At 38.6% G+C, this 13,542-nt stretch overlaps 1 protein-coding gene across 4 annotated transcripts in view; it reads left to right on the forward strand.

Annotated features, from left to right (window-relative positions):
* BRCC3 (BRCA1/BRCA2-containing complex subunit 3) overlaps nucleotides 1-13,482 on the forward strand; it is a 62,052-nt gene extending 48,570 nt beyond the window's left edge. For all 4 annotated transcript variants that reach the window (XM_023248861.2, XM_023248862.1, XM_023248860.1 and 1 more), the window contains 4 exons: nucleotides 7,160-7,291; nucleotides 7,717-7,760; nucleotides 10,319-10,487; nucleotides 11,929-13,482. In XM_023248861.2, coding sequence (XP_023104629.1) covers nucleotides 7,160-7,291; nucleotides 7,717-7,760; nucleotides 10,319-10,470 — 328 coding nt within the window. In that variant the 3' untranslated portion in view covers nucleotides 10,471-10,487; nucleotides 11,929-13,482. The remainder of the gene's footprint in view (nucleotides 1-7,159; nucleotides 7,292-7,716; nucleotides 7,761-10,318; nucleotides 10,488-11,928) is intronic.
* Nucleotides 13,483-13,542: the final 60 nt, after the last annotated feature.

Below are 13,542 nucleotides of genomic sequence, written 5' to 3' on the forward strand. Positions count from 1 at the left end.
TTGCTTTAGGGAATATAGCACATCGTCACCATTGACATATTGGGTGGGATAACTGTAGTGGTGGTGGGACTCCTGTATATTTTAGGGTGTTGGGCAGTAGCATCCCAGGCCTTTACCTGCTAGATGCCAGCAGCACCTCCTCAGTTGTAGCAATAAGAAATGTTTCCAGACATTGCCAGATGTTTCCTGAAGGGGAAAACCATCTCTGGTGAAAAACCGCTGGTTTACGTATTTTTACTTATCGCAGTCTGCCTTCAAGTGGTATTATAGTAGTTCACATGAAGTTTTAAGAACCTTGGAACACTATACATCCACTTCTCTCCTGGTTTTTGTGCTAATGTACACAACACGTAGATTTTACTTGTTTGTATGTTATAAAAACATAATATGTTGTTATTTTGTTTTACTTTAAACAATTATCTTTTCAAGAAATTTAAAAAAGTGTCATGTAGACAGACACATAGATATGTATATATACATAGTTATACAGACATATATACATATATACAGTTATTCATATATATAGTTATACATATAAATATGTATATATATAGTTATAATGGTTATTTTAAGATGCTTGTCCACTAATTATTTCATCTTTGATATTTCTAACTCTGTTTCTGTTGACTTATTTTTTCTTGTTTATGGGTCACATTTTTCTGCTTTTTCCTATGCCTAGTAATTTTATATGAATGCCAGGTATCGTTAATTTCACTAATTGTCCCTTTGAGGTTTCGTATCTAGCCAGAAAGCACTTTGCTTACCAGCTTTTCTCTTTTAGCTTTTTTATTGTTAGGAGAAAAACTCATGTACCTCACCTTATTTTTTTTTCCTTTCTAAGGAAATGTTAATAGGCTTCTGCAACTCTAAGGAATACTTTGTCACCAAAAATTAAGGAACATTTGGACTGAGTAGATTGGAAGGTATGGAGAAAGAAAAAGGAGTTAAACCACTCATTCCCAAACTTGGCTGAGCACTGGAATCACCCAAGTAGTTTAAAAAATACACTGAGCCTATCCAAAAAGGCTACATACTACACAATTCCAACTATAGGACATGCTATAAGAGGAAAAGCTATAGAAACAGTAAAAAGATTGCCAGGCGTTAGGGAGAAAAGAGGACTTTTAGGGCAGCGAAATTATTCTGTATGATATTATAATGGGGTACATGCCATTATACATTTGTGAAAACCCACAGAATGTACACCAAGAGTGAGTCCTAATGTAAACTATGGACTTCGTGTGATATTGATAAGTCACTGTAGGCTTACCAGTTATTACAAAGGTACCACTCCAGTGTAGGATGTTGCTAATGGGGGAGGCTGTGCATGTGTGGGGACATCTCTGCACCTTCCTCTCCATTTTGCCCTGAACCTAAAACTGCTATAAAAAATTTTGCATGCGCACACACACACACACACACACACACACACACACACACTTGCTCTGGATGTCTGGGTTCCTCCCCCAGAGACTGTGATCTGTATCATAGGTAAAGAATGATGCCTGGGCATCAGGACTTGTAAAAGAGCTTAAACATTCTCACCACAAAAAGAGGAGTGGTAATTATGTGATGTAATGGAGGTGTTAGCTAACTCTATGTTGATAATTATTTTGCAGTGTATAAGTGTATCAAATCAACGCCTCGTATACCTTAAACTTACACAATATTGTATATCAATTATATCTCAATAAAGTTGGAAAAATAAGGAAAGAGAAAAAAGACAATTACATACTTAATTTGTTGCTGAACAGTCAAGGAAGTTTTTGCTGAGGAAAGCATTCTTTTTATTCTTTACTAAGATATAATTGACATATAACATTATGTTAGTTTCAGGTATGCAACACAATGATTCAATATTTGTATACACTGTGATATGGTCACCACAATAAGTCTAGTTACCAACCCTCACCACACAGTTACAAAAATTATTTTTCTTGTCATGAGAACTTTCAAGATCAACTCTCTTAGCAACTTCCAAATATGCAATTCAGTATTATTGACTATAGTCACCATGCTGTACATTGCATCCCCAGGGCTTGTTTATTTTATAACTTGAGGTCTGTACCTCTTCATCCCCTTCATTCATTTTGCCCATTCCCCTACCCCTTCCTCTTTGGCAATTACCACTCTGTTTTCTGCATCTATTAGTTTTGTTCACTTATTTTGTTTTTTAGGTTCTACATGTAAGTAAAATGGTGTGGTATTTAAAGAAAGCATTCTTAAGCTGTTTTCTGATGGATGAGTAAAAGTTAGCTAAGTAAAAATGGCGGGGGAGGCGGGGGAAACTCCAGGTAGAGGAAACAGCATGTTGGAGGGTCAGAGATGGGAAGGAAGTTGGGTATACATGAGATTCTTTTTTTGCATTTGTTTTTCCCATTGCCACTCTTTTTATTGTTTGTATATTTGACGACTATTATTTCTGTATGTAAATTTTACCTTCCTGAATTCCTTTATTCTTTGAGTTAATTTTACCTTTGGTTTTTTGGAGACTTCTAGATAAATATCATATTTCATCTGTAAGTAAAAATAGCTTCACTTCTTCAATTTCTGTACTTGTAATTGATTTCTTATGTGTAACTGTATTGACTAACATCTACTTTACAACATTTAAATAGTAGTGGAAGTAGTAAGCACTTGTGCTTTGTTTCTGATCCTTGTGGAAATCCCTGTGGCATCTCACTCTTAAGTAAGATAGTATTCAGGACTAAGGTTAACATACTTTTTCATAGTAAGTAAGTATACATTCCTGGGGTGCCTGAGTGGCTCAGTCAGTTGAGCACCTGACTCTTGATTTCACCTCAGGTCATGATCCGAGGATCGTGTGATCAAGCCCCACATTGGGCTCTCTCTACCTCTGCCCCTATCACCTGCTCACACACACTCTTTCTCTCTCTAATAAAAAAAAAAGGATACATTCCTACTTTTGTCTTTTATTCTGTGTTGTAATCAGGATTGAGTGTTGAATTTTGTTAATTTTTTCAGTATCTATGGAGGCAATTAATATTTTCTTCAGATCTCTTAATATGATGTATTAATAGATTTCCTACCATTGAACCAAGCTTGGCTTCTGAAAAAATATCCTGTTGAATTGCCTTAATGTGATATCAGGCTTTGCTCACTGATATTTTGCTTAGTATGTTTGCATAAGTAATCATAAGTTTAGCTTTTTTGAATTTTTGGTACTGCTTGAGTCAGGTTTAGTCATCCATATCGTACTTGCTCCCCAAGAATTGTTTGGACTTTTCTTTCATTTTTTTAGGCTCTTGTGCAATGTATGTAGCATTGAGGACAATGTATTGTTTGAATATTCCCCCAAAGAAAGCAGCAGGGTCTTTTATTTGGGGGGTGGTAGGTATTCCCTTGGTATATTTCTCTGTTTGCTATGGGAATTGGTCTGTTTATGTTTTCTTTCCTAATGAGGTCAATTTTGGTAAATTGTATTTTCCCATGAAACGATCCATTTTGTCTTGTTTTCAAATTTATTTGCAGAGAGATCGATCTGCCGGGTAGTCTCCTATGGTATTTTACATCTCTCCTATTTTAATAGTTACCTCCTCCTTGTCATTTCATATTTTGTATATTTGTGTTTTTTTCCTTTTCCCTCCTTGATTATGTTAGCTAGTAGTGTGTCTATTTTGTTAATTTTCTCAAAACAATCATTCTTTACATTAATTTCATTGTTTTTTTCCTCCCAATCACATTAATTTTTCTTGTAGCTTTCATTTTTCCCTTCCTTTATATTTTACTTCAGTTATTTTATTGTGTTTTATCTTAGTAATTGGCGTTTAGGGGTTAATTAATATATTTTTGGTCCTTCATTGATATATAAGTGCTTAAGGCTATGATTTTCCACTGATCTCTGCTTTAAATATATCCCACAGATGCTGGGATAGTAGTATTTTCATTTTCATTATTTTTTAAAAACTCCTTTTAGTTTCCATTTCACCCACCCATTGTGCTCCAGTCTTCCTTCCCTCCAATCTGGTATCTACGATGTAGCCTATTTGAAATGGTCCTGCTCCCTAATGCCCTCAGAAAAAAAGGCCCAAACTGGAAGCTGTTCATGGTTTGCCTGTTTCCCTAGCTAGAGTCTCTCCCGGTCACATCTATGCCCATGCTGCCTGCAGTATCTGTTCCCCTTTTACTACTTAGTGAATGCCTACTCATTTTGGAAGACTAAGCTCAAATTTCGGAATGCTTCTCTGAAACCCCTTAATACCTAGTACCACCCAAGCTAAGTATTCCTTCTCAGAACTAAGTAGGACACTATATTTCCTTTATCATAATACTTACAACATTTTATTTTAGTATTTAATCTCTCTAATAACATTGTAAGATCTTTGAAACAAAGGCTTGCCTTTTGTCACTGTACGCCTGGTGCTCAGAAAATAATTGTTGAACAATCCCTTCGGCAGTAGACTTCCACACTAGTATTTTAATATGTTCTGACCTGTCAGAAACTTAATTTACTTGGTTGATTTTAGCTTTTCAGTTGAAGTGAAATGCATATAGAAAAGTGCACTAATTTTAATGTCCAGCTCAATAAGTTTTCACAAAGTGAAGACACCCATGCATCCGCGACACAGATCAGTTCCAAGAATTTTCACAAAGTAAATGTTCCTTTGAAGTTGCAACACGTAGCGATAGGTGCCATTTTATTTGGCCCAGTTCTTGTAGCTGCTCTCAACAGGAATACTGGGAATAACTATTCCAGCTATTACAGTTGACCCGTAAACAGCAGAAGGATTAGGGGTGCCGACTCCCTGTGTGGTAAGAAACCCACATAGAACTGTTGGACTGTCCACAAACTTCACTACTAATAACTCACTATTGACCAGAAGCCTTAATACAGTAACATAAACTAATTAACACATGTTTTGTATGGTATATGTGTTATACACTGTGTTCTTACAAAAAAGTAAGCTACAGAAGAGAGAATGTTATTGAGAAAATCATAAGGAAGAGAAAATACAGTCACAGTCCTGCACTGTACAAAATCTACTTCCTGTGGAGCTTAGACCCCTGCTGTTCCATGGCCAACTGCAGTTCATTAGCAGAAGCAGGATCTCTGCCCTAAGCTTTGCATCTCTGCCTCCATAGGTTGCGGGGTTGTAGTTTTGAGTGAACTGACAGAGGCTCGAGCCATTTCCAATAAGAGTTTATGGAAATGTGTGTCCATTTCTGCTCTTAGTCCTGACAAACTCGGTAGGAAACCCTACTAAATAGCCTTATGGCAACAGGAGGCTGACTTCTTCCAGGTGTTTAGAATCATCAGTAGTAACAGTCACTGTGGGGCGCCAGGGTGGCTCAGTCAGTTAAGTGTCTGACTCTTGATTTTGGCTCAGGTCATGATCTCACGGTTCGTGAGTTGAAGCCTTGTGTCGGGTCCTGTCCTGACAGTGAGGAGCTTGCTTGGGATTCTCCCAATCCGTCTCCCTCTGCCCCTCCCCTGCTTGCACTCTCTCTCCCTGTCTCTCTCAAAATAAATAAATAAAGGGGCACCTGGTGGCTCAGTCGGTTAAGCATCTGACTTCAGCTCAGGTCATGGTCTTGTGGTCTGTGGGTTTGAGCTCCATGTCGTGCTCTGTGTGGAGAGCTCAGAGCCTGGGGCCTGCTTCGGATTCTGTGTCTCTCTCTCTCTCTCTCTCTCTCTCCCTCTCTCTCTCTCTGCCTCTCCCCAGCTTGCACTCTGTTTCTCTCTTTCAAGAAGTAAACATTAAAATACATACATACATACACACATACATACTTATAAAAAAAAAACAGTCATGTGTATTACTGCAAAGGGCCTTCTGCAGACCAAAAGCAGCTACTTGGATGTGAGGAGGGGTGCTTGTAATTCTCCATTATTTGGGTCCTACCTATATTATGGTATAGAGCCCAGACACATTCTGCTGGATGCGAAAGAGAGAGAGGAGGGCTAGATCTTATGCTGCTGCTCTGCCATGTGCCAGTGAGGCCTCACAGTGCCAGCGGCCCTCAACCCGGATGCTCCACTGAACCCACCATTAGGTGGAGTTTAGGCGTATTTGGGGTGAGAAGTAGGTTAGAGGTAGATTAGTTGACCTCAGTAACAAGCATGTTTGTTTCTCCTGTTCTAGCATGAAAATACAAGTATTTATGAATTTCTTACCTATTTCCCTCCCAGGGGAGAGAATGGGAAGTGAGGGCCACTGGTGAACACTGAGTTAGAACAAATGAGCATTTATATGAGTAATCCAATTTACATAATGAATCTGATGGAATCATTGAAGAGTCTGCAGTTACTTTTCCCCAGGCTTTGTGATCAAGGTGTTCAACCCCACTGGCAACTTCTCAACAAAAAACAGCATTAATTAGATATTCCCCTTTTCCCCTTGTGCTCCCAAGTCCTCCATTAAGTTTATGAAAGGGCTCCAGGTTTTCTAGGAGAATAGAGAATATTGACTCTGCAAATGTGCTTCTAATTTGCTCCCCAGATGAGCTCAGTTAGAACTCAGTCCCCTTTGATGTTGCGCTACTAAATGAATGACAAGAATGTCTAATCTTTGAGTACAGCGTATCCCAAAATTTCTATTAGGACTATCGAAAACTTCTGATTATGACAACTCAGCATTAAAAACTAACCCCCTTCTTGGTATATATCCAAAGAAAATAAAATATGGGTCTCAAAATGATATCTGCACTCCAATATTCATTGCAGTATTATTCACAGTAGACCAGATACATAAGCAACCTTAAGTTCTGTCAATGGATGAATTGAAATAAATAAAAATAGCCAAACTCATTGAGTTGAGAGTACAATGGTGGTTGCTATGGCAGGAGTGGTGCAGGGGAAAACGAGGAAGTGTTGGTCAAAGGGTACAAAGTTTCAGTATGAATGAGTTCTGGAGATCGAATGCACAACATGCTGAGTATAGTTAACAATACTGTGTTGTATACTTGATATTTTCTAAGAAGGTAGATCTTAAGTATTCTTACCACATACACACAAAAAGAATGGTAACTATGTGAGGTGATGGATATGTTAATTAGCTTAAGTGTCGTGATCATTTTACTCAAAATATCAATGTCAAAATATCAATTTCTACACCTTCAGTGTATGTAATTCCTTTTTGTCAATTACACCAAAATAAAGCTGGAAACATAAAACTGACCTGAACTGATTGTCTTGCAGGTATGAGAGGATTGAAATCCCAATCCATATTGTGCCTCATGTGACCATTGGAAAAGTATGCCTTGAATCAGCAGTCGAGCTGCCCAAGATCCTGTGCCAAGAGGAGCAGGATGCATATAGGAGGATCCACAGGTAGAGTCTTCCCTCCTCTGTCATCTGTGAGAAAGTGTGTTAACAATCTGTTTAACATTCGTTGCTTTCCTGCTGCACTTTGAACCCTTCAAGGGCAAAGGCACTTTTTGGTTGTTAAAAAAAATAAACTGCAACATCTTAGTAGCTCTGTTGCCAAGCACTGGGTCTTTCCCAATAAATGTGTACTATATGAAGTGAGAGACAGTAATTTAATATTATCTCTTTGAATTATCTTGAAGTTCTGAAGAAAACCAGATCCCCAAATAATGCAAAATTTAACTGTAATGTGATTTAAATTATACATATTCATCTAATCCAACTGGCAAAGTTCTGGTACAGTTTATCACTTGTTATATTGTCCATGACCACTTTGTTTTCCTTTCAGTGCTGCTTTGCTACTGACCTAAACTATTTTATCCCTTTAGCCTTACGCATCTGGACTCAGTAACCAAGATCCATAACGGCTCAGGTAAGGCTTGTTTGTTTGTTTGTTTTTTTAGAACACAGACAGTGATCCCTAAATACTCAGCTGACAGAAAGAAATTTAGTGTTAAGTGCTTGAAGTGATAGGTACAAGTTCTCCTTGAATTTCCTTTTTCAAGAGTTTTGCCGTTCCTTAATCCTACTCCCAATTTTTCTTTAGGACCCTGTGGACCGTTTACTATATATACAACTAGAATAAGGCTGGAAGAAAGACTGGAACAAGCTTTATGATCATTTTCCTAGGTGGTGTGCTGGTGTATGTTTAACCCCAGCTCTCAGGGAGGCGGAAGGGCCCTGAGTTTTTGTGTTTGCCAGTTTCCATGGTGTAATACCCCTACCATGGCTGATTTCAAATAACTAATGTGGCTTCAACCAGCTTGCAGACTTCCTGAAATTTCAACGGATGGCTCTCATGAGATGATCTAAACTGGTTCCAGCACACCACTACTAGCCTATTATGGTGGGAGTTGAAAGAGATGGAGAGACAGATAGAAGGGAGGGTATGAAAGAGGAAATCGTTTTATGTCTGAACACTGAAGGAATTTCTACACAAGGCCAAGGAACAGAAACTCAGTACAACAGATGTACTAAATCACTTTTCTCCAGCATACGCTCCTACCCTTCCATTCCTCGTCTTTGAGGCCATTCTGTGTAGTCTTCCCCAGCGACTGTCAAAGTCAACAGTGGGGAAGAAGGTGAGGCCGTTACTTTTAGAGGAAAAGAAGAGATGACTCGGCATATCTGTCCCATCATTTCTATCTGGAGGTAAAACATGACAAAGAGCTAAAAGTTGGCAATATATGATATGTAGCCATACTCTAAAGCTGCAGTAATTTAAAACTTATAAAAAATGAACAATTAAATCAGTAGAACTGAATAGAGCCCAGAATTGGGCCCATGTGTATATAAAAATTTATATTTAATAAATCTATCACTTCGAATCAGTAAGAAAGGATAGATTATTTACTAAATAGTGTTGGGCAAGTTCACTTGTTTGTTAGTTCATTCAAGAAACATATGAGCACCTGCTTTCAGCTAGGCACTGTTCTAGGCACTGGGGCTCAGTGACAAACAGAAGAGACATTCTTTTTTTGTAATCTTTTAATGTTTATTTATTTTTGAGAGAGAGAGAGACAGAGTATGAGCAGGGGAGGAGCAGAGAGAGAGGGAGACACAGATCATGACCTGACCGAAGTGGATGCTTAACCAACTGAGCCACCCAGGTGCCCTTGTACATTTTTTATTATTATTTATACATTATATATATATATATATATATATATATATATATATATATATATATATCCAAGAGACATTCTTAATCTTCATGGGCTTCTATTTTTCTATTAACATTTGGAGGAAAATAGAGTCCTACCTAAAATCCTACACAAAAGTAAATTCCAGATGTATTTAAGCTTTTTAAAAAATTGTTTTGAGTTCATTTATTTATGTATTATTAAGTAATCTCTGCACCCATCACGGGGCTCAAACTCATGACCCTGAGATCAAGAGCTGCAGGGTCTTCTGGCTGAGCCGGCCAGGCACCCCTAAAGGGCTTGGCAGTTACCATGATGACATATCCCACCAGTTCTACATAGACCCCAAAGAGTTGAAAACAGGTGTTCAAAGAAAAACCTGTACGGAAGTATTCATAGTAACATTATTCACAATGGCCAAAAGGTGGCCGAGTGTCTGTCAGTGGGTAGACAAAGTGTGATCCACCCAGACAGTGGAGTACTGCTCAACAACAAAGAGAACTGCTGAGACATATACCACCTGGATGAATCTCAAGGGAATTATGCCAAGTGAAGGAAGCATTGCACAAAATACTGCATACTTTATAGTTCCATTTATATGGAACTATATACATATATCTGGGAAGATGCACCCCACAGTCTTACACTGGTCATTTTCAAGAAGTCATATGTTATGAGGGAGAAAAAGATATTTCCATTAGGCAGAATTTGTTTCAAAAAGAGGACTATAGAATCCTTGTCTCCCCATCAAGCTGAACATGAATGACGGGAGCTCCCTGACTCTTCATCTCTCTGTTGCCCTCATTTTAAAAGAGTGGCTCTACACTGTATACACTGCATGTTAGCTAACTTGACAATAAATTATATTAAAGAAATAAAAAAAATTAAAGAGTAGCTCTGAGGTGAGTTGAATTAATGTATTTATTTCTTAAATCTATGAAACATTGGAGCCATTTTCCTACTGGGCTTGTGGAAAAATAAGTGGCAGAAGGCAGAGTTGTTGCTCTCTGGGAGGCGGGGTCACTGGTCATTTGCACCATGCCAATGCCCGGGGCTGGGGAAAGAGACCTGTAGTTCTTAGCCCTTCTGCAGGAGGGAGGAAAGAGCCAGTTTCTGCTCTCTGCATGGCCAGCCTTCCCTCCACCTTATGGATCCAGGCATACTCAGGAAGGTGTCCGAGATCATCTGCTAGTCCCACTTCCTTCTCCAGCTCCTTCTTTGTGTGCTCGTGGTTGAGGGGCTCCTAGTGGCAGAGTGTTCCCTCATCTGTGCGTTTCTTGCATTGAAGTGTTCACCAAGAACCTGTGCAGCCAGATGTCCGCAGTCAGTGGGCCTCTCCTGCAGTGGCTGGAGGACAGACTGGAGCAAAACCAACAGCATTTGCAGGAGTTGCAACAAGAAAAGGAAGAGCTTTTGCAAGAACTGTCTTCTCTAGAATAAACCAGGAGACCAATGGGGTAAATTTTGTTTTTTCAATTTGTATATTAAGCATGGTCTGAAAATTAACCCACCTCGTGTGTAGACAGACAGTGGCGCAGCCCCTATTGTAGCCCGGTGGAAGGGTGTTAATAATGCACTGAGCACAAGATGTCTTCCTGAAAGTTTCACTGTAACTGGCCTACAAAGTGCATACGAAGATGATTTCAGTAGTAAAGTTTTTTTTTTAAAGGCTACGGAAGGTACATTGGCATGGACATCTTGGAAGGAAATATCCAAGTATATTTCAAATGTTTACTTTTCCCTTGCTCAGCTTTGAAGTCTTATTTTCATTTTTAGACACAATCCCTAGAATAAGTTAAAGGCAGAAGAGCGTTTCGTGTTTCAATCTTGTAGTTATGAGAGTTATGCTCATGTTGGACAAGTAAATGAGTATACTACAGTTTTTTTTTAAATCTTTTTTTTAATGTTTATTTATTTTTGATAGAGAGAGAGAGAGAGAGAGAGACAGAGAGAGAGACAGAGAGAGAGAGAGACAGAGAGAGAGACAGAGCATGAGCGGGGAGGGACAGAGAGAGGGGGAGACACAGAATCCGAAGCAGGCTCCAGGCTCCAAGCTCCAAGCTCCAAGCTGTCAGCATAGAGCCCGATGCGGGGCTCGAACTCAGACTGCGAGACCATGACCTGAGCCCAAGTTGGATGCTCAACCAACTGAGCCACCCAGGTGCCCCTGAATATACTATAGTTAATGGAGGGAAGTGAAGGTGTCTCATTAGCGCCCTACCTGTACTCTTAGCCTTCATTGAGAGCCATATGGCTTATGTCTTCCTTCTTGATCTCTAGAATATTAGGCATTCTGAGGCACCTATCGAAGGTTGAATCTATGTGGGTGCCATTCTAACCAAATAGATGAGTTCTAGCATATTTGACTCTGAAGGAAATTCCTACTGAAGAGATCCTATTTACCTAGGAACTGCCATTATGATATAAATAGGTTTTTCCAGAAACACTCAGGACTTATGATGTAACAAAAATCATGTTTTAACAAGTTCTGTTGCATTATTCTTTCTATGTATAACTACAAATGATAAGCATGTCTTCAGAAAAGAGTCAAGCCTATTGTATACTTGAAATTAAAGTGAGAATTGGAGGAAGTGGGAAGAAAGAAAACAATCTCAACAATAGTGGCAAAGGGTTGGTTTTTGTTTTTTTATTTTTCTTCTTGCTTCTCCCTAGCTTATTGTGTTTCAGATTTCAAGGTTTAGTCCACCTGCACGTGAATCACTTGGAGGTCAGCCTTCATCTCTCGGGGTGGAACCTAGAAATCTCTGTGAATGCCCCAGCTGATTCTAAGGCATACTAAAGTTTAAAAACCACTACTGTAGGGCACAGGGAGTGTAAATGCCATCTTTTCTGTAATTTCCCACAGCCACAGTTCTCTATTTTTTTCTTTCCTTGTAGGAAAAATGAAATTATCCAGGTATAAAATTAATTAAGCTAAATCAGTTTTGAAGAAGTTGGAAGACTCACGACTCACATTACCTGACTTGCAGACTTACTATAAAGCTACAGTAATCAAGACAGTGTGGTATATGTGCAACTGATTTCGACAAACGTGTAAAAGCAATTCAATGGAGTGAGGATAAATAGTCTTTTCAATAAGCTATGCTGGAGCGATTTACACCCATAGGCAAAAAAATGAACTTTGACCTAAGCTGCACACCTTAGACAGAAATTAATTCAAAAAATATCATGGATTTAGATAAAAGATGTAGAACTAGAAATCTTTTAGGGAAAAAACAATCAGAGAAAAATCATGAGTTCTTGGCCTCCACCACAAAAGCACAGTCCTAAAAGGAAAGAACTGCTACACTGGACTTCATCAAAATGAAACACTTTTGCTCTGTAAAAAATTTAAGAGGCGGAAATTATTGAGGGAAATTATTTGCAAACAATATATCTGATCAATCTAGACTATATAAAATCAACAATAAAAAACCATCCATTTAGAAAGTGAGCAAAAGACACGGATAGACATTTCACTAAAGAGGACACGTGGGTGGCAGGTAAGCACACAAAGAGATCTTCAACTTCATTAGTCATGAGGGAATGCAAATTAAAACCACAATGAATTACAATTACACATTTATCAGAATGGCTGAAGAAGAAATAGTAAAAATACCAGATGCTGTTGAGCATACAAACCAGATATCTCATACAGTACTTGTAGGAATGTTAAATGGTACAGCTTCCCTAGAAAAGAATTTGGAAATTTCTAACAAAGTTAAACACACATGTGTCATACAGCCCAGCAATTGCACTCCTGGACATTCATCCCCCAGAAGTGAGACCCTATGTTGGCACAAAAACTCGTACACCAATGTTCTTAGCAGCTTTATTTAACAGCTAAAAACTGGAGACAACCCAGCTGTCTTGCAACTGAGTGAGTGATTAAAGCAAGCACCTGTACCATGGAATACTGCCCTGCAATTGAAGAAAAACAGACAACTATTGATCTACACAATTTGGGTGGACCTCAAGGGTATTACAATGAATGAAGAAGCCAGTTTGAAAATTTCACATGCTCTGTGACTGCATTCTTGAAATGGCAGAACTATAGAAATGAGGAACAGATTCACGTTTGCCAGGGTAGGGACTGGAGGAAGTATGAGATACGTGCGACTGTAAAGGGATCAACATAGGGAGTTCCTTTGTGCCGATGAAATAATTCTGTATCTTAATTATGGTGTTGATTACATTATTCGTGCTAAAACTACATAGACCCACAAATGAATGCATGTAAACTCTGATGAAACCAAATAAGGTCTATAGTTTCGTTAGCAGTATTGTACCATCATCAATAATGCTCGTTTTGAAGTTGTACTAATCATGTAAGATCTTAACCACTGGAGGAAACTGGGTGAAGGGTACATGGGACGCACTGTACTATTTTTACAATTTCCTGTAAATCTATAGTTATTACAAAATAAAAAGTTAGAAGTATTAAATAAGGAACTAGGATGAATGGTACTTAATTTATGAAATAAGATAAGAGTGATAAAAAGAAAACCCAAG

The sequence above is a fragment of the Felis catus genome, chromosome X (genome assembly GCF_018350175.1).
Source record: "Felis catus isolate Fca126 chromosome X, F.catus_Fca126_mat1.0, whole genome shotgun sequence".
Classification (NCBI taxonomy): domain Eukaryota; kingdom Metazoa; phylum Chordata; class Mammalia; order Carnivora; family Felidae; genus Felis; species Felis catus.